Source organism: Anser brachyrhynchus (genome assembly GCF_964034855.1).
Source record: "Anser brachyrhynchus genome assembly, chromosome: Z".
Lineage (NCBI taxonomy): Eukaryota > Metazoa > Chordata > Aves > Anseriformes > Anatidae > Anser > Anser brachyrhynchus.
The window spans coordinates 31805417-31827704 of NC_137697.1; the positions used below are offsets into that span (position 1 = coordinate 31805417).

A 22288-nucleotide genomic window follows, 5' to 3' on the forward strand; every position below is an offset into this window, starting at 1 on the left:
ACCTCAGTTTGTAGACAAAGGTGAACCAAGTGCTAACTCTCTTCCAGATTTTCAAGACCATTAAAGTCCTCCCAAGTTCTTAATGATAACTGTCAGTGAGTCACTAATTATTTCAGCTAGTTCATATAAAATTAACTTTATTCATTCAGGTATCTGATTTTTAACATGCAAGCTTTCAAACTATTTTGAATGTCAGATTTTCACACACACTGCCAATGTATACAGATGGAAAGCTCAGAATTGCTTATGCTTACTATGGCCCTACATAACAGCTGCAGAACACAGTATGGAAATCATCAATTTAACCTTTTTCTTCACCCTCTTGTTTAAAAGTATATGTAAATATACCAATGGTCTTATGCATTAAGTGTCTCAGTTTTTATTTGTGGATACTAAAACAATGTCTAATACTTTCATTGGCAAAAGAATGAGGGAGGAGACAATTGGATATACTTTTTCTATTGATCTTACATATTTCTCACACTAAAAGCATCTTGGTTTATCATTATTTTCCACCTCATTGCTTTTCACCATCTCCACCCAACTGTTTCCAGTTGATCAAAATCAAATCTAAAACCTAGACACATACCTATTTATTTTCATCACATTTTGCTGTAAGGTTCTTACTTTTTTAATATATATTTTGATATGAAGTTTGATAATATGCAACCTAAAATGTTATTTACCCCAACTTATAAGGGAAAAAGCAAAGCTACAGCATCTTCTCATTATATGTTTCAGCCTTCCCCTGCTTTTTCACTGAGATACAATAGAGTTGCTCCCATTCTCAATCCCATTCATGGAGACATCAACACAACAATAAATTTTATTCTGCTTCTGTCGCTCTGAGAAGCAAATGTGGTGCTCAGCCTTATCTTTCCTTCAGTTATTACTGATGAAGACTGAGACTAGAAATTTAATGAAACCACAGAGTCTAGCCATTCTCTTTGGCCAGTATGGTTACGAAATCTGGAACAGCCTGTACTAAGCCATCCAATTCATTCTGGATGCCAGAGGCAGCAGGGCTGAGAGTAGTGAGAGCACTGGAACACAAGTGCCTTAGTGTTAGAGAAGTATCACAGCAGGGTCCATCTGGAAAAGATTTTTTTTCAAATGAAAAAAAAAAAAAAAAGACAAAATTGAGCACAAACTCATGAAATGTACTTTAAACAGACCATCAGCAGTGGCTCCTCACTGATCTGGGCTTGTGCACCAGCTCATGCTCTTAAGGAGGTTTTATGCATGGAGAAACAAGGCTAACACAGCATAAAATGTTTTCTCATCAATTAAAAAAAAAAAATCCAAAATACCACAGGCAAACAATCAGCTTGTAAGTACTATTGCTAGAAATGATGACAAAGCATATGTCCTCTCACTGATGTGGAAAGTATCTGACAGTGTAAAGTAATAAATAAAAGTTTGAAAGTTGAAATATTTGCTTCCAATACCACCAAATATAGCCACAAAAACAATCAGATGCAATTCATTCACATGAGAGTCCTGCCAGTGCACTTCATTTCATTTTTATTGCAGGAAACTCACTGGAGCTGCTTCACCTTTCACACTTTCCAGCTTTGCACTGGTGCCTGCTTTTGGCACTGTGACTGATGAGCACATGCAAGGAGACCTGCACAGACTGCTTCCACAGAGAAACAGGGGATTGCATGGAAATGCCTTTAATGCCTCCCTCTGAGTCTCTATCAATCTGTACCACATGCAAGTTATTCTGCCTGCTGGCTGCTCTGAATCACACTGTTGATCAGTCCATGAAGCGCGGCAGATGGGAAGGATCAACGCAGCATTGTGTCACCCATCACACATCCATTTCTCCTTGGCACCTCACTTTGCCAGTGACAAGAGCCTGTGGCCACTGCTGCCCCCTTACCTGCTTACATAGCTCCAAAGAGCTTTGCAGCTCTTTGGCCCTGACAAATGAGCAATTCTGAGGCTCTGATTTAATGACTAAATGTCACTTCTTTGCAAGGAGAAGTTCCGTCCTATCATGGTCCACACTCCTTTCAAAATGTCTGCCTCTGTCAGCGAGACAAACAGCTCTTGAGGAAGTCAGACATCATGCTCCTAATGGCCAGGCTCATCAGCACAGGATGTCAGTGCAGGTACTGCAGCATCAACACAAAGTTCACATAACAGAAGCAGCCCCAGTACCACACAATGCCTGTTCTTCTCCAGAAGAGCGCTTCCACAATTCCCCTGGCACACAAATTCCCATGTAGCAGCCAAAAGACCAGGCATCAGGATCAGTCCCTGGGGATACCAGGGGGCAGTGGCATGGTTAGGACTGCAGAGAGCCCAGGCAGGAGACTCTTCTGTGCTGGCAGGGCAAGTGCTCTGCAACCAGGGAGGAGCAGGGAGGTGGTTCAGCTGGCTTGAGCACAGTATAAGGTCTATGAAACTGTGACAACTAGGTTTGTGCAAACCAAGATGACTTTGGTTTGTGCTTGCAAACCAGAACTATAAACACACTGTCTACCTCTTGTTCACACTGCAGTTCCCTATTCTTCCTCCTAACACTCTGCTTGCCTCTGAGGAGAGGGGGAAAAAAGGAAAAACTAGAATTTTCCTTAAGCCTCTAAGCCCATCGCAAAGAAAAGATTTAGATTTGTGTAGACATAAATAAAAAAGTACACAGTTTTATGTGGCTAAAAGGGAAGGGGGTACTGGAGGGTTGTGCTCTGGCTACATATAAATACTGTTTGCTTAAGCAGGGGCAGGATGTGAGCAACTGCACGGTAAGCACTTAGTTATGCACACATGCTTAGGATGACATGGGCATGGGAAACCACTCCCTGCTACTACCCTCTTTAACACTATAAAGTAGTCGGCTGCTTCTAGGTCTCACATGAGGTCTGAGCCTACTTTGTTTACAAACTCCCCAGGGCAAAGCACAAAAATAAAACTTGAACCAGAAAGATCACACCAGACAGGCTGTGAACAGCCAGCTCTCCAAGTGAGGATCAGGGCAGGTTTCTTTTCTTCTAAGGAAATGTTTAATTGTTGGGCTGAGAAGTAATTTGAGTTGGGCAGCATGGAGAGTTCCCCCCCCTTTTCAACAGGCTGGGTTTCTTTGTTTGGTTGGTTGGTTGGTTTGGTTTGGTTTGGTTTGGTTTTTTAAGCATAAATTATTGGTTTAAATAAATAGTCCATGAGGTTGGTGGATGCTTGTTAAAACACTTCACCTCCTGAAACACTGATGGAGTCATTTTTCAACTAATAGCATACAATCTAGTGATTTTATTACCAAGAAAAAAAAAAAAAAGAAAAAAAAAGAAAAAAAAAAGAAATATCTCACTGTTAACCCACTACCTACAAATCCCAGTAAATGAAATACAGCTGTGCACTGGCAGGATCCCACGGGCACTTTTCTTCTTCAGCAGGGAGCAAAGCAGAGCATGGGCCTGCAGGCCGGGCAAAGCAGCACCCTCAAGCCAACGGGGTGGCGTTTGGCCTTGCTCTTCAGGCCCTCCCCTGGTGCCTTGCTGAGGACAGCTCTCCAAGCCAGCAAACACAGCACTGGTGAGCTGGAGAAAGCCAGGAATATAAAGCCAAACACACTGTTGCCTCTCTAATAGTTACCCTTTTCCTTCCGTGCTGAATGCAGGCTAAAACATCTGTGGGGCAGATACGCAGCCAGATGAAGTAGTGAAAATCAGGTTGCTCCAAAGCAGCAGTTCCCCTCAAAAACGAGGAGAACAGCATAAGCCATCAAATTACTGTTTCCTGTGTGGGAAAGAGGCAGAGAATGGGGAGAAAGTGGGATTTGTAACAGGATCAGCCAAAAGCAAAGTCTGCTGGTGGTACCTCAGAAAATTCTCTGTGGAAGTTTCCCATCGCAGTGAGCCAGCCCCGAAGTTCTCTGCCCAAATGGCTCTTTCCAGCTTAGACAGCATGGCTCCCTCAGGGAAGTTCTTTCCATGCCTCAGGAAGGTCATTTTTTTCCTTTCACAATGGAAACACATTAAGACCAGCTGCCTCCTGTCTCTGGAGTACCACGCCCACGATCAATATTGTTTTTCTCCGTGCTATGAACATCCTCAGTCCTTGCTGAAGCATATCATTTATCTTTTGGCACTTTCTTCATAATTCTGAAATGTATGGGACACTGACAACTCACGTTCTGCCTCTGGCAATCTGTATAGCACTGGGTGAAGTCCTTCTCAGAGGTTATAAATGCATGATGGTGTACTTCCATAGCCAGTACATCCAAGCTAAGCCTGGCCTCCCAGAGCCAGGTATTTCTTCCTGCACCGACCTCCTGCACCAACACTGGTAATTGTGCAACTGTGTGATGCATTGGTTCAGGAAAATTAATTAAATAAGTCTTAACCCCATTAAAACACTGGCTTGCTCTCAGCCAGGACGATCTCCTGGTCATGCACTCAGACAGTGCTAATGTTGCGAGAATAAGAGAGAGCAGGGGAAATATGCAACTGGACGTGAAACTGTAGCAGCCCAACCTTTAATCAGCTTTAATTTCTGTGGAACCACATCTTTCATCACTCAAGCGAACTCGGTTTGTTCCTCAGTGTTATCACATGATGGTTTTAATAAGTTTCTTATACACTTCAGCTACAAGTCAGAAAAAAAAAAAAAAAAGTGTGTGTTCACATACCAGGGAAGTCTTGGAATTAAATCAGTCCTGTCTACTTGACACTGCAGGGAACTGGTGCACTATTTGCAAAATCAAGACTTCTGTTATTATGGTTCAAATTCCTTACTGATGCTAAGTAACATATTACATTTCTGTTCATTTTGATAAGATTAGCTTCCACCCAGGGGAAAAAAAAAAACAAAACAAAACAAAAAAAAAAAAAAAAAGAAAGAACTGTGATAGACAAGACTCTCCTAGCTCTTCATTCACTGCCAGTCTCAAATCAAGGAGTTGAAAGAACAGTCAAGGAGCTTTCAGGCATAAAATATCAATCTCTTTTGCAGTCACAGGCCTATCTGTTTCTTTTGGATAAACTTTGTTTCAGAACAGACAGAATTCAGGTTGATGAATGAAATCAGAAAAATTAGTGAATAAAGAGAGATAGGGAAGACAAAATATTTTCCTGTCAAAGCCTTACATTAAAGACAGAAAGGTTCAAGGCAGCTGCCAAGGCAGCAGAAGCTGAAAGAAATATGGAACATACCCTAGGTAATGACCTCAGTACAGGTGAGTGAATATTTTTTCAGAATCCTGAGTTTCTGAAGGCCGTGTTTCTCTATCAGTGACTATGTAGTTTGGCCCCTTTTTATAGTGTAACTGGCAGAGATGTGCCTAGTTGCCCTTGTTGCAATCCCACAAGTTTTCATTGAACTAGCGCATATATTTAGAAAAAGCCTCCAGGACTGATTTAAAGACTTCAGGTGATGCAGAACCACTGTGTCTCCTGGGTAATTGCTCCAGTGGCTTCCCACCCTCAGGGTTAAACATTCACATTCCTAGATGGAATTTGTTTGGCTTTAGCTTGCAAGCTTTTATGGAAGACTTATATCCCAAAGGGTTTCAAAGCTTTTCAGAAGTTTTAAAATACATTTATACAGAAAACTGTCTTCCATTCCTCTCTAAATACAAACTCTTTGAGTGGCAAAAGACGTGCCTTTTCTCCAGCATGCAACAATTTTCCCTAGCTCTTGAGCTAATGACTCAGAATACAGCCACAGCTGGCTGGAGTAAGAGGGAAAAAGATTTAGGAAGGTAGATTGCACTAAAACCAGTAAGATTCATACTGCTAATGTAACATTTGTAAGCCTAGAGAACAGCACCGGGGATGTGGAAAAGGAAAATTTCTGATCAGGAGTTTAACCTTGACCTTCTCCAAAAGGTAATACAACTGCAGCTGCTGGCTGAACGCTAACAACATATGGCAATTTTATTCCAGTTACACTCACGGCACCCTCACTGCATCCTTCAGCAAAGAGCTCCTGACACCTCTCCTATTCTAAGACTGAGCCAGGCTACCTTGCAAGTCGTAGGCTAAAGTGGTGTCTTTGGAATGACAACCTCATATCCGATAGCCTAGCTCTCGGCAGCATGGTGACACAATGAAGGTGCCACCTCCTGTAATCTTTATCTGATAGTTGTACCTGGCATTATGTCTTTTTGATGGAAGTGAAGAACACAGCCAGGTCTCAGACCCTGTTGTCCAGGTGTTATTTTCAGCTGTGAGTCCACAGCATGTAATTAAGCTGAAGAGGTGGTTATACCGCTGTCGTCATGGAAGTGGCTGAACCCGTGTTAAAACAGCATATACCACTGTGAGATCTCTCTCTTAGTATCTCATGAGAGGGTTATCTCTCTCAATTAAAGAGCAGAAGGTAGGTGGGAGCAAGAAAATAAAAATATAGAGAAACAAGGATTCAAACGTCTTGTCCTTGGGTCTTATGTTTTTTATTTATACAATTGGTCCAGAAAAAGCCAATATTTGGGTATTAATTTTAAATTTTTTCCAAATATAAAATCAATGATTGGTTTTAAAGAAGGTTACCAAAAAAATCAAGCTGTCATTTTTAGCTCACTGAGGCCCTGCTCTTTGAATCCGTTCCCAAGAAGGCTGCTTCCAGTCTCTTTTCTTCAGTGTCAACCTTTCAAGCATTCACCGTCAGAAGCAGGGATATAGAGTTTGTGACCATCAGCATTGGTTCCCTCAAAGATGTATCCCGGTGGGTCTTTGTAAGAAGCCAAGCATTTAACAATGCCCTTTGGTGTGTAGCTGGTAGCGTAGATGGTTTTTGCATCTAGCAGAGTGTGAGGCCTAGGGCCTGACCAGGCAGGTTTGTAGCTCTTCGTAATTGTGAGAGGATGAGGCAGATAATGGGTCCGAAAGGTGCTCAAGCAATCCATTGGTTCATCTGGAAAAGTCAGCTCTGGGGCATGAGTGATAGGCTTTACTCTCTTGCACGCCCAGGACTTATAGTCTTCCTTCATTGTAGAAGAGCTATCAAATGGCCCAGTGTTTTTCTTAAGCTGGGCCAGAGATCGGCACATCTTGGCTGGCTTGCCATTTAGGTGCTTGTAGTGTAACTGAGTAGTAGTTCGAAGGTCCATTTTCTCTACCGGAGGTATATATTCAACGTTTTTTTTGGTGAATATAGGATGAAGTGGCCAAGCTTGGTATTTTTCCTGAAACTCAGTTGTAGAGGAAAATGGACAATCATGGAGAGGCTTTGGCTGGTATGGCTTTGCCAGCTTGGCTGGCTTAGCAGGCACCCCCTTGTAAGAAACTTTGTGAGTAGTGAGACCATTAAATGGGACCTCACTGGGCTTGTATTTCTCATACTGATGGATGTAACGTTTCTCCAGAGGGTGTGGCACATAATTCACTCTGTAATTTGTCATATTCTCAAAGGGATCCTTGCTTTTCTGATTCAGATTCAGAGGTTTGCAGCTTTGAGTGGCAACCGGTCCCCTGTAGAGATAGTCGTCTTGGACAACAGTTCTGTGGTCAAATTTTTCTTCTGGTGGGTGATACCCACCATCTGGTCTGATCATCTCTGTCTTTGGTTCGTTCCACAGCACATAGTCATCTGAAATGTAAGAGGAATCCTATCTAAGTGTTCAACTATAACAAGTATTTGATGGTGTAACGTTGACAAATCCTGTTGGAAACTATTGAAAGAGTCACAGTAGAAAACATTGTACAACAGTGTGCTAACCCCTGGAAATATATAGCATCTACACAGAGGAGACAACAAGTTTCACGAAAATAATGCTGTGCCCACCCCCTGCCTACAGAGTTGTGAAATGCAATCTCAGAAAATCAGATAATGTTCTAAGTCTTGCAGAAACATTTTCTGCAGGTAACTTGGTGAGTGCTGTCCTCATGCTCAGTCAACCTGAAATCACAAACATGGAGTATCATGGCAAGGGCTTTGAACGCTTTCCTTTAACTTTCTGCAGCTATGTTGTGGCTGGTCCAGAGCACAGGCAGGTTATGCCTTTGCCTGCAGGAGGCCATAGAGTTGTCCCACCCAGTATCACCGGATCAAGGAAAACCAGATGTCCACCACTCCACCCTGAAGGCCAAGCTGCAGAGCTGTCTTCTTCGCACCTTCTCATCTGAGGATGACCTGATTTCTTAAATGCACAGATGTGATGCTCCCTGCTGTTGTCTGAGTTCAGAGTTTTGCAGCTGATCTTGGTGTCAGCAAGTGTGCTGTGTGGAAGTTCCTCTGCTCTTGGCCTCTCTCTGTATGGCACTCCTGCTCTCAATACAAGCAGGAACCAAGAAGGAGCTTATCTCTCCACCTCCAATTCTTTGTTACTAGCAAAACTGCTAGAATTTGCAGGCCACATCTGCACTGATCTGAAGGATTGTGTCATATCACAGAGAGGGTTCCTACTCTAGAAATCTTGCTATCTAAATTCACGACTAAGAAAATTTCTAGGAGATGTTTTAGGGACACCAGTATCTTCCTTCTTGATCAGGATACCAAGCAGAGCGAGGCAGTGAGACTTAAAAGATTTGCACCCATTCACACTAGAAATCTATTGCAAAGCTGCCTAGCTTTCAGACCCGTGCAGCAGCCACAAGCCCTTCTTTTTTCCTTCCTAGTAATCTTGTGCAACTTCCCCTAGGGAGCATTATGGTTACTGGTAGGAAGTTGAAATGAAATAGTCTTGGAGCTAACCCAAGTCTCCTTTTTTATTTTTTTATTTTTCCCCAGTTTTCCCTCCTTTCAAACCACATTGAGAGTCATAAGGCAAATAAGCTTCCAGCTGACTCTGCACAGGAAGGAAGTCTGGATTTCAAAGTACTAGAGAGTAAATGATGCAATTAGGTATCAGGATATTCAAACTCTCCAATCCAAACAGAGTTATTCCTCCTGAATAGCAGCAGCCACAGTACTGCACAAACACAATTACACAAAGGATGTGTTCATTACAATGTGAAGTTTACCAAAAACAAAGTCTTTTTTTTTTTTTTTCCCCCAATTAGATGTCTATTTAAAGTCCTTCTGGTTTAAATCAAGCTGCTCTGCTTTGCCACAGGAGAGCAAGGAGCAGCCACAGGCACCGTGCTGCTCCCAGCCAGCAGCCTGGCCCCACTGCGGGGCACACACGGCTGCAGGGATGCCTGTGCAAGGCAGCATAAAGGGAGACGAGGCCTGCAGCCCAGGGGATTTCCTGCATGCCACATCCAAAATCCTTCCCCCACGGAAGCCCATGGAAAGTCTCCCCAGTCTGTTGGAGACAGGCATTTGAGTCCACAGGAAAAGGCCTGGTCCAATGGAAACGTGTGCGCTTGGGTGCAGGGCTGCTCTCATGCAGCTAATTAGTTCAGAGAGCTATGAACATGGTGGTGTGTGCCAGCATAGATACTCATCTGCTGCTGTTGGTGCCACTGAAGTCCAGGCCACATGCTCTGCTAGCCCAAGGAGTGTTCAAGCTCATGTTTCTGCTGGGGCAATAAGAGACATCCAGGCACTGCCCCGCTGGTGGGGTCCTCACCTGGAGCCTCTGCCCAGGGCATATCATTGTCCTGGAGAGATGGTCCAGCAGGGTGAACCAAGAGCATATACAAACGTGTGACATTACAGGGGATGTATTAATACACTGATAAAAAATGACTGCTGATGAGACTTGGCCCATCTCTGCACAAGGGCTGGTTCAGAGATCTGACAGTTCAGGTGCCAGTCAAGAGCTACCAAAATCCTTTTAGGTTCCCCCATCATCCTTGCTGCAAAATATACAGTGTGTTTTGGATGTAAGCACAGCTTTTGCAAAATATTCAAAATATGACAAGCTAGCCCATCTGTCTTCGATTTTAAAAATTTATAAGCTCTACACAGTCAGAGACCTCATAGGCATTATGAATTTATGTTACTTAGTGTAAGCCAGCAGTGCTACTACTCCTTCAAAATATGTTACAATTTTATTGTAACTCTAATTCTTCTCCCATAGATATTAATAGTTTCCCTTGTAGCACAATCTTGAAAACATTAGGGGGTACAGGAGGGAGTAGAGGATATGAACCATATGTTATTGGAGGGTTACACACATCCCACTACAAGTGAGACAACACTAAAATTAGATTACATACCTGCAAATGAATAGAAACAGCCATGTGTGTAGCTGAGAATAAATAAGAATCTTGAAACCTCAAGTTGCAAAGTCATCTGACATTAATTGTGATATGCAATATCAGCATCTTAAACCTACAATGTTATTTGACCTGTGGTGCGTGTAGTGGGAACAAATAGGACAATACAGTAGGAAAGGCAGTTTAATAACAAAGCAGCACTTGTACGTGTTTTATATGCTGCTTAAATATTTGAATTACAATAATTAATGGAATAGCATGTTACAAAATTTCATACTTGGAGTGTTGATAAGTAAAACATCGGAGTGCTTGGAGAATAGCACAATGAAAACTCTTTTTGTGAACCTGGGCCTTTAAAATTGAACAAATTCAGTATGCAACTTGATCTTTCAGGTGGTTTGGATGAAGATTTCTATTTGCAGTGTTCTCTGAAATACTGCAAATTATAACCAAATGTATATATGCTACATTTTATTAGAGTTCTGGAGTAACAGTTAAGGTATTGACCTAAATATTGATAAAAGACAAAGATATACATCTGGTTCAGATACAGAGTAGTTACGGATATATAAATACAGAAGGAAAGATCCTCTGCTTGTGCAAAGCAACCTTCCGTTGTTGTACACAGTGAGGTTATCCCAATGAATACCATCTGGCTACATAGCCTATGCAAAACAAAGTGTTCAAAATTGTGTATATGTGGGTATTTCGCACTGTGGGTCATAGTCTTCACCAGGCAAGTCATTCTAAATGGACAGTATTTCCTGTATCCTTAATGTAAAAATTCCAGTTCCTGCCATTGCAAATACGCAGCTGTATTTAAGTCCAACTTGCAGGCATTTCATTAACACTGCGTTCACATACCTTTTGTTTCCTTACTTCCTTTATCATTTTGAGTTTTAAGAAAAATTTGTTTCTGTACAATGGGACAAATCTAAATGCCAGCACCAATCAAAAGTTTTTGTATTTGTAAAGCACAATAAAAATAAGACATTAAAAAATATTGTAAGAAATACAACAATACTAGCTATCTACCTAGCACCATTTTACAGCTGTGCAAATGTGGAGCAACTCTAATTTTCTCTTTATGTCTTTCTACCAAAACCAATAGTTACTGTGACGGTGTAACTGAAAGCTTTCTTCCAGTGCATGCAGACAGAAAAGTAATGCTGGTGGATAGGAAGGAACGTGGTCCCATGAAGCCAAACCACCTACAACAAGTTACTGTTACTTAAAAAATGAAGGCATAGTTGGGTGCACAGTTCACATGTTTTACCAGGAGGAGAGCTTGAGTGCTTTGGACATTTGCATGGAATTTCTGGATGTCCATAATTCTCTTACGTCTCTTGTATATCCACATATTAACTCTGCAGCACACACAAACCTGGTCCCATGCTTCATGACCTGCTCAGACCTATTGAATTCTGCACATTTTAGATGTGTCTGATCCACTGATCGTGTGTGCCAACCATGCAGTACATCAAGAGTATAGTCAGTATAGCCTAAAGGTAATACTGCTGGAATAGTCCTGAAATGAGAACCAAGGGCACATACCTTCATAAGTGGATTTTGTGTCCATCTTGGCACCAGAGATGTCTCTCGTCTCACGGGGGAGGCAAGGAAGTACTTGACAGATAGGGTGGGGGTTATAATCTTGTCTATAAATGGAGGTCAAATCCATGCTCTCATCACTCTTGACATGCTTTTCAGGTTCTTTAAGTTTCAGTGGAAACACTTCATGAGCTATGTAATCTCTCCTGTGAATAATAATTTCATTATGTCTTTTGTCTAAAGGACAAAATTATGCTCCTTCTGGACATATGCAGAAATTATTACTTCCCCTTACCTTCACAACCTAAGCAAGTTTGGATAGGATACAAGCATTAATGAAACACACTAGCCCTTCACTTTTGGAAATCCAGATTCTGAAAAAGGAACTTAGGCAGCTCTGGACAAACTCAGGCAGGACAGATTGCCCCTTCTCTCCACCGAGCAAGGTTAATGGCCTTCCTCAAAGCTATGTCTGTTATCCAGGGAAGTTATACCAGAAGACATAACTTCTTTTATAAAGCCCAATAATTACAGCAGGCTATCTAGGCATGACAGAGGGAACAGCCTTCCCAGACAATGCATTGCACAGCTGTTTAGCCCTGGATAGAGAGAGAACAAAACATTTTTCCTGCTAGACACCAACTGAGGAACGAAACATCAGTGTGGTCAGACAGGCAGCTTTTTCTCATGTACCGTTGTAAAATAACTATGTTAAGATACTGGGGTAGTGTTACGTAACAAAACATCACAGAAACAAGTTGGAGAAGAAAATTACATCACCGTCTGACATTCACTGACCTGAACCTATGTCACCACACACATCCTCTTGTATAGGACACCAGAGAATTCAGTTTCTAGTGTCAGAATAATATTTCAATGGTATGCCGATTTGTTTACACCTTTGGCAGCTGGGCAGGAGAAACGGTCAGTACTGGAGCTATTCTAATATTAATATTACATTTTCTGAGGCTCTGAATTTAATGTATTAGTCACATAATTTAGGAAATAAACAAGATTCTCAAAAGACTGTGTGGCAGAGGGAAGGAACATTCACACTGCAAATTTTTAAGTATAGGGGTAAAAACAGAAATGCAAAAGTAAATAATTCCAAGGGCATCAAGAATTCCTTATGTAGATGTCACACAAATTGTAGCCACTTGGTATCCTTTTTTAAGGGGCCAAGAAAAGGCAAGCAGCAATAAAATAGGCATGCAGCAGCCTCAGTAGCAGGGAGGGTTCAATAACAGAGATGATCTTTCCCAAGCCAAACTCAGAGCACAATAAAACCCAATTTTGAAGCAGCTGAGCCTGTACCAGGGGCATGTAACTGATCACAGGCAGGTGATTCTTCACCAGTGTGATCAAGCATTTCTTGGCAGCAAGAGCACTTTCTCTCACTCTGTCCATTGCATTGCAACAGAACCTGCAGTGGAGACAACAGCGGACAATTGATGGGCTGGTAAGTCAGTGGCAACCTGCATCCAAGACACTGTGAAAAATAGTACTGCCTACAACTCCTGAACTTTGTCCAGGAGGCTTATTGCTTCCCTGCAACATCTGACGCTCAGCAGAGGGTTCACTCCATCAATTCACTCTGCCTGAGAGGAGTGTAATCACACAGAAGTAGAGATCCTAGCAGAAGTCTAACATATGGTGACACCTTTACACTAGGCCTTGGCACTTTCCAGGTGGATGTCTTTTCTTGTGAGTGCTGCCCAGAGGACAGCAAGATTTGCAATCCAATGGCTAGCAGCTCAAGCTCTGTTTTCTGCTCTTACAGGGTAGGTGATTTTTAGTTGTTTGATAAAGTGCATGCTCTGAAGAAGCAAGTAGAATTAGTTTCTTCTTTTCAGAAACTTTTCACTAAACTTCAGGAGTAATAGTTATTATAGGAATCACCATCCTTGTCCAAGCAAGGGTAGTTTTTCTGGTTGACCAAGAAGTTTCTAGAACTCCTTGACAGAACCCACATAGTGGCTGCACCTCCTTACTGTCTTTAAGAGGACACAAATGAGCCCAGGATTTATGGGCAGACACATGGACATCTAGCTGCTTCGGCTCTAGGTGGGAGGCACACATAGAAGTGATGTGTGAGAATGTCTCATCAAAGCCCTCTCAGTCCCTGCTGAAACCTTTAACATAGAGAGAGGCATCCCTAATATGAGTGAAAGTCAGGCATTTTGGCCTTCAACGGCAACATTTGTGTTTTAGTTTGACAACTCTTAAAAATGCATAGAGAGGGGAAGGAGTTCATAAAGCTTGTCAGGATAAGGACATACAGATGGCGTTAAGAGTTTATTAATAGCCATTGGCATCTCCTTGGTCTCTTACTCAGCTCAGCAAAGGCAAGTGTGAGGTTGTTTGTGACTGTGCCTCTGAGCACAAAGAAAGCAAATATCAGCCAACAGTGCAAGTGTGAGGATTTCTGCTGAACACCAGCACTGGGCTGCAGCATAGCCGAGAAGAAAAACTGCCCAGCACTACACAGGGACTACCCTGTGGAGCACACTCACACCCTCCTTCCAGTCATCAAGCTTTACCATATTCATACCTCCTCACAAACCAGTCATTCGTGTTACAGTGTACAAAGTGCCACACAAAGCACAGAACAAAAGAAAAATACTCCCCAGATATCATCTGTAGTTTCCCAGGCAATATTTCAGCTTCTTTCCCAGAAGCCTTCCCAAAACAGGAAGCAAGCAAACAGCAGGGCCATAACCGTGCTGCTGTGGCCTGTGTTTTCTTCAATCAGATCACATCTCAGCCTCCTGGAAGTGCAAGAAAAATAACCGCTTCCCTCCACTGCAACAACTGGCCTCAGACATCCATCACTCCTCACCAGTGCTTGTATAACCCCAGAGTTGTTGTCTTCAGGTTCCCCTTGTGGAAAGCAATCATTTTTGTTTTTTCTATTGCCCATCTCTAAAACACACATTCTCTAAAACACAACCCTCATTCTCATTCACTCCTTTTCGTACTTTGCAGTTGAGATGCCTTCCATGGGTATCTGTGCCATCTTGTACTCATCCTTTGGTTTGAATGAGTCTCTGGGAAGTGTGCAGGGATAAAGGGGGTATTTCTCCATGTACTCCGATAGCACACGTGGCTTCTCGCTCTTGTCATAGGGCCTGGTGGGCAGGTGTGGACAATGGTGACATCTGCAAGGGAAAAAAATAACAGGGGATTTAGTGCCTCGCAGGTCATTTTAGATAGCTGACTGAAAATACCTTCTATAACCTGGCTGCAGGGTACAACTATAAAACAGTGGATAAGTGGCCATTGCAATGAATGCTATAGCTTTGATTATACCAAGTCCAAAATCACACCCTGCACAAAGAATGGGTTGTTTCTGTTTTATTCCATAGCCTGCAGTCACAAAAAGTCAGCAAAGCCAACAAAAAAAGCCTAAGAAAAACAAGTTCACCTGGATGAAGAAAATAAAAAAATTAATCTGAAATACAGTCAAGTACTTCATATTATACTGGACTGGAAACTCCATTTAATGTTCCTTTTGTTCCATTTCTCATCAATTTATTGTCCTACTTTGCACACTTATTGAGCTCACTTGAGTAGATAAGTGACAGTTTGGGAGTCTCTATTCACTCCTCCATGAACTCATACTTGGACAGCAGTGCTCTGGCTTTAAATGGCACACATGCAGGAAAATAGAGACATGAACCATAATGACCTCGATATCCTCCTGCCATAACTAGATGCACTTGTTCTGAGATCAGCAGGAACAATACCAAGAAGTATCTCCTATGAAAGTCTGAGCATACATGCTGAGAGCAGATGTTTGTACCTTGATAAACAAATAGACACCTTCTATGATCAGGCTCCTGAAAACTTACAGAACACCTCCAAAGATGAAAATAATGATATGAATAATTTCATCACATTTTTGCTATTTGCTGTTCTTTCAGTACTTCACAGAATCCTTCCTTTTCTGAAAAAGCCACTTCTGTAGTAAGCCAGAGCCTTCAGATTAAAGTAGTTCCATCAGCTCCCGTAGATCAACAATGTGATGCACCAGCACAGGCCTTGCTGCTGGTGAGCGGGCACATCTGCAAGGAGAAGCTATACTGCGGCACATTTAAGGTGTCAGGGTGGGGGAATGAAGGCTGCCATGTGAACAAGAGAATCAACAGATAGGCGAACAGAACAGTCCACCCTTTGGCTCTAGTGGAGATTTTCTGGAGGACAGCATCTAAAATATGGAAAACATCATTTGTTACTTCCCAAAGCAGTTATATAAGTTGTTGACTGCTGGTGCTGACTTTGAAGGCATCACTGTTTCTGCCAACTGAAGCTTCTAAAACCTCTACATCACTGTAAGTATATTAGTTCTGGAGATAGTCTCGTATGAAGCCAGATGACCACTCCTAAAGCTGTGGTGATTTCCAGTCTGTTTTCACTTATATAGCTGTATACACTAGACGTCACTGTATGCTCTCCCAGGAAAGGGTCAATTTCTACTGCTACTTGCAGTGGCACATAGAAGTACCATAACTCCTAGAGATCAGTGAAGCTATCCTGGAGTGACTTTTTCAAAACAACAAAAAACATGGCATCTTCCTACCTATCTATGGATTTGAGTCAATACAGGTCTATTGACATGGTAAACAATAAATTTCTCAGTATGGAACCCTGAGGTAAAGTTACTTTTGAAGCTAAAAATTCTCAAAATTAGTGTTGATTAATATATGCTTACTCCCTTAAATTATACAAAACAAAATCAAAGTCACATGCATTCTATTTTTTTCAATAAGAGTAAATCTTAGAAACATGGAAATCGTCTAAAACATATCACACTTATTTCAGGGGCTCACCAAATTTCTTAATTAATACTGTGTCTAAATCCAAAGCAGTTACCTATTTAGAAGTCTGTACTCTGTCTGAGCAACGCGTTATTTACCAGGCTGCAGGTGTTTTACAAAAGTTGTGTTACTGAAAGGAATAGTAGGGAAGTGACATTTTTTGTTTTCTTCATGAATGAAAGAGGGCTGTGTATAAAACCAGTTTGTGTTTTTCATTATAGGATTGTTGCTAATTGTCTTCAGCGTTTCCTGCATTGTTTTTTATACAAAATCCCTTAGGCCACGCAGAACTGTATAACATTAAAGCTGAGCTACTGTTGTGACTTCTAGCCTAGACATGGCAAGGCCAGATTTGTTAAAATTCAGACACTTTTCAGAGACTTTGCAGAGCTGAAACTATGGAGTTATCGTTTCTTGAAGCAGATTCAGTATTATTCTCTACCAATCACTACTATTACAGGTGTTCACAAGAGCAAAAATAAGTCCCGTTACAGAATCAAGATCTCTCAATGCTGGATGCTTCTCCCACACATAACAACAACAACAACAAAAAGGCAGTCTAGCCATAACCGGGCTCAGTTGTGGCTTCAAGTAAAGCGTGAAACAGAAAATATTTGTGTATCTGTAGAATGGCAATTACTGCGACTTAATAGGAGCAAAAAAAGCTCTGAAGGCCCAGCATCCACCATACAGACACCTCAGGGTGGGTTTACCCTAGATGAGCTCTAGTCCAGTGCTCTGCCAGAGGAGCTGGAGATCATCTCTCTTTGTGAAAGGAGCTCAGACAAGGTACTGCAAGACTGCTCCATAATGTGCACCAAAATAAGGACACTGAGGACTAGCCGATTTTCTGCAGAAGCTCACTCCTGACTGGAACTAAAATACCAGCATGGATTATCCAGCACTGGTGACCTCCTTCTTTCCGTGCTGTGGCCAGGCCAGAGCAGCGTGCGGAAGGCTTATCCTGTCAAAGACAGACTTTGGATCTCACCATGTGATTTCTTCCCAGAGACATAACAGTTTATGTCCCTTTCTGGTTTGATTTAAACCTGCTGGAGTCAATGTGAACTTTGCTGATTAAGGACTTTAGGAATAAGCCCATGGGACTCACAGTGAGAGGAGGCCTCTGGTTTTATGTCTCATACATCATTCCTGTCAAAGTCAGAGTGTTCCCTTCTGAATGTATGCTTTCCAGTGCTCCATCTAGTCCAGATTTGAGTTATTTATTTAAAAGAGCTTCTATACTTAGCAAAATCACTGTTAAATCAGATGTTGAGCAACCTAGGGGGAGTCAATGTCTGCTTACTCTTGCTTGTCCACATGACCTTCTTGAAATGCACTTTGTGACAAAAACGTTCCAAGTACAAGCTGCACTGACACTTTCTGGCCACACTTGTGGTCTTTTAGCATTCCTATGAATTATTCCTCATCCTCCAAGGGAAAATGATCTGCCTATTCTTTCTGTTTCAAATCTGTTGGCTTCACACTTCCCTTAAGTGCACTTTCTTCCCACTGCTGTCTTAAAGTCTCTATCACAGCAAGCTAGTCTTAAGCTTGGCTTTGGAATGTGTTGATGAGGCCCTTATGTTAGCTTTTTATGACAGAATTCACTCAAACAGGGTGGGGGAAATAGCTATACCACCTCGTTCACCACAGCCCTGCAGTAGCACTTTGCAAATGAGGCATTAATGACACTTCATTAACATCATCAGGTAGTATCCCATTACAGCTCACCTGCACACACAGGGTGTAGATGGGGTCTCTTCCAACACTAAGCTCCCAAAGTGTTCCAGAGCAGAGGTTCTGTGCAGTCCCTGCCTGTGTCAGACAGGCTCTCTGCCACAACCACTTGGTCCTGTATCCTGACAGACGCACACAAGGCAGAGGCCTGTGCCTACCCAGTGGCCCTGTTGGGAGCAGGAGACATGAGGGGTCCTGCAGATCAGCATGGCAAGGGTGGGTAGCCCAGATGCCCCTCCAGAAGACCGCACAGTCGTAGGAAGGGAACAACAGTTTGCTGAGTTATGTTTTTCCCCTTGCAGGCATCTGGTTCTTTGAACACTAGGGGTCTTCTGAAGAGCCTAGGATGGGAAAAAAGGACAGAATCTCCTGCAGACAGCAGCAGACCTAGTTTGCCAAGCAGTTTGCCTTGTGATGAAGCTAAGCCTACACCAGGGACCAGCAAGATCTGGCAGTGTTTTATACCTCAACTATTCACCCACTCTTCATGTGTACATTTCTCCTTTCTCTGTTTTCAGGCACAAAAAAAAAAAAAAAAAAAAAAAAAAAACAGAATGAGATTTTTCAGAGTTAGCTCTTGGGAAAACACTTTCCCAAAAATAAACCCCTCACAATTGGGCAGAAATGCAAATCTGAACCTTCTGTCTTCTATTATTTTGCACTAAATTGCAATGTGTGCCCACAGATATTAGATTAGCACACATTCTATCAGACTACAAGCAAAATATGATCGTCATTGGTAACTTACCAGCAACATATGATACAATAAAAGCTTCACTTCTGCATCTAAAGAGATATTATTGAAAATATTTTACTGAAGACTAATGTAAATAACAGAGCAAGACTCTCAAATATAAGGAATGGAAGAACACTAGACCTTGCATTTTGCTACACTTTACTACTTCTGGCATGACAAATATTTATAAAAGAACTACATAATTCTCCAATACTGAATTCACTGTTATGTGGCTGCAGCAAGATGGCACACTAATGTCAGAACTAAACAGCTGAAGTCATGAATAAATGGTAGGTTACCTTACAGTTGCTATTGTTTTAGTACTGCATTTGTCAAACTGTACCTGATTTTCTAAATGCTGATGAGACCTAGATTTTGACATTTCTTAGGCTTGCCTGCTTAGATGTTTGTGTTTTTCTTTTTTTTTTTTTTTCTTTCTTTTTGGCTAATTCTACTCTGAGTTTCACTTGTCCAAATTATTCTCTACTTAATTGGGGTCTATCAAGTTAACCTGGCCAGTATTTGTAATCAAGCATGACAAGGAAATGCATAGGTTTTTTAGGCCCACTAAGAATTATGGAAGAACACCAGACTCTTGGGGGGTCGAATGCTGGAGAATTTCCATTTTGAACCATTTAGATTTCTAGTAGCCTAGAAGCAGACAATGATATCTTGAAAGCAAATATTTCGCAACAAGGGAACATACTCTGCTGAAGTTTTGGACTCATTCTGCAAACATTTTACATTTGGCAGAACTGAGCCTTCTGATTCCACATAGCCATGTGCTGTCCATATTTCCAACATAAAATTAGCAGTTATATACACTGTTGTATATGTAAATCAGCACATTAGTATAGAGGACATCAATGTAGGAAAAAATGTGACAAAATTCACATTCTGCAGTTTATACATTTGATGTGGGAAGTGACCCTAGACCTCTTATTCCCAGGCTACACTCTCAACCACAAAAGCAACAGCTATCTGAGGTTTGGATTTTATGCTTTGTAGATGAACAAGTAATGTGCTCTGCGTAGTTCACTTAATTCTCAACAGCACCACCAAACACAAACTTTACACCAGTTGACATCAGCTCTCATCAGAAGGCACTGTCTCTGAAGAAAAAAGAAACTACTGCATGTCAACATGTCCTGCTAGTCCACAATGAGAAAGCCAAGAATTCAAAACAGCATTGGTAATAATTCACACTTGCTCAGCAATTTCATCCAAGCAAAGGATTCCAGATGTGATGTCCATGTGAAAATAAGATGATCAGGACCTTGCCATTGTGGAGAAACACAGGGACAAAGACAGAAACATTCATATAGATGAAATACTGTATCATATGAAAATACTATGGGCATGTGTTCCTTAGGGTTAAGCATCAGGGTTTTTTTTGACTAAAAAGAGCACTCTCGGCTTACAATTGGAGATGTAACTTGTATTCTGATTAAGCAGGTTGAGGTGCATCAGCAAGTGTATGTTGCTGCTGAAACTCAGCCCACTTGTTATAGACCATTTTTGATGTACTTGTACCAAATTTGTTAAGAATGGGAAGAAAAAATATGTTCTGAAGCTATGTTAGCAGAATGTGGATAGCTAGACAATAGCATGTAACTCACCTACCAGTCTGTGCAGTCAGAAGATACTCTCAGCTCAACAAAAGTCTAATTGTTTATAGCCCTGGGGTCTTCAGTTCTACTGTTACCTGTTCCCTCCCTCATATCATGCCACACATACACCTCTATGCTACATCCCATGTCTGCATTTTCAAGGCTTCTGCTATCACACCAGGCCAGTATTGCCTTGCATTGCGTCACTACGGTAGGGTCATAAGCCTTGCATTCTGCACAGAATAACTACAGGTTACCACTAGCTGCATAAAATTGTGGCAATAGAACATGATTGCGCAGAGAAAAGCAGAACTAAAATAAATAAGGTGATGGCCACGTGGACATTAGAAGAATTGCTGTTAAGTTAAAAAGAATAAAACAAAGCCCCAGGCAAGCCAAGAGAAATTCAAATTCTAGTAAGTCCTGAGGTCTTGTAGAGTTAATACAGAGCCTGCAGGTTGTTCTAGTGATGGGAATCCTGTATTTATTGGGCTTTGGGGCTACACAAATAAAGGTATTATGGTCCCTCCTTAAATTTTATTTTGTCTCTAACATTATCCCCATGCCTAGCACAACAGATGTTTTGAGGTCAGTTTCCTAGCAAAGTGCAGATACAATACTGATATCAATAATAGACATAATGTATGCACAACAATAAATAATATATATTATTTAAGTTATATATGAGACCCCAAACAGATTTTGTGAAAGAGCATGGCAGATTTTTGTTTCTTCCCAAGTCAATAGTCAGTATCCAATTCCCTTCATCTCAGACAGCTCTATTGTTGGAAAACATTTTTAGCCGCAGTTTTCCTGAACAAAAACTAACACCGACATAAATTCTGTATTCTCAAGAAAAAAGCAAGCCAAGAATTCAAAGTACATTAAAAAATACAATGATCACCTATAACCTGTGGAAAGTGTATTGGTTCTCCTAGCCCACTTCAGAAAAAGTATTTCAGATTTACCGTGGTTTCAAAGGCAGATAAAAGAATATATGCAAGTCTGGAGAAAGGATTGAGTAAAGAATCCCCCCAAAAATGGAACTATACATTTAAAAGACAAATAAAAAGAAACAAATCAAACATCATTGTTTACTCCACATAGCAAGCTGATCACAGGTTTGGTAAAAATCTGGAAAGCAAAACATTCAGAACTGGGAAGAAAAGTTCTTTCCACAAATGATGGTGTAACTTGTTGTCATGGGTTGGTGCATATTTTCAGGCTTCAGGCAGAAGGGTATTTGTAGCTTTCCCCTTTAGCTGCTCACTCTACATTTAAGGAGATCAGATTAGACGGAGGACAAATCAGATCTTGAATGGTAATGCATATTTTTCTACGGACTCTCACAATGCATACAAACAGCATTCACTCGTGGCTCACAAAGCAAAATCTTCAGCTTAACCTGCTCATTCCTGTCTCATAAAATGCCCTCTGTTATGCGACATTTCCAGCTTCCATGGTGCAGCCAAGCAGTCCGCACCAAGTGCTGCATTGCAATCGGTTACACATGTTGATACAGGTTGAAAACAAGCATTTCTTGCAACATCTTGCACAAGAGTGTTGTGCCCTCATGTGGGGGCATTAAGGTATGAACTATAGCTCTTCCCCTATGTAAGCTGATCATGCTGAGAGCAGCACTCTTTTGTTTGATTAAATTACATCTGTATTGCTCAGAGTATCTCATAGTTAAAAGCAAGATGAAAATCAGATGAGAATACCTTTTGAAATCATTAAGAACTACAAACCAAACTTAAATGGTAAAATGAATGCAACTCCCCTGCCTTA

The 22288-nt window shown here is 41.5% G+C and overlaps 1 protein-coding gene across 1 annotated transcript; it reads right to left on the reverse strand.

Moving 5' to 3' along the window:
* Positions 1-6331: 6331 nt before the first annotated feature.
* On the reverse strand, positions 6332-7681 carry SAXO1 (stabilizer of axonemal microtubules 1). Its single transcript, XM_080574504.1, has one exon. It carries the CDS (start codon positions 7493-7495, stop codon positions 6584-6586), a length of 912 nt encoding a protein of 303 aa, XP_080430630.1. The 5' UTR covers positions 7496-7681; the 3' UTR covers positions 6332-6583.
* Between the last annotated feature and the right edge of the window lie 14607 nt (positions 7682-22288).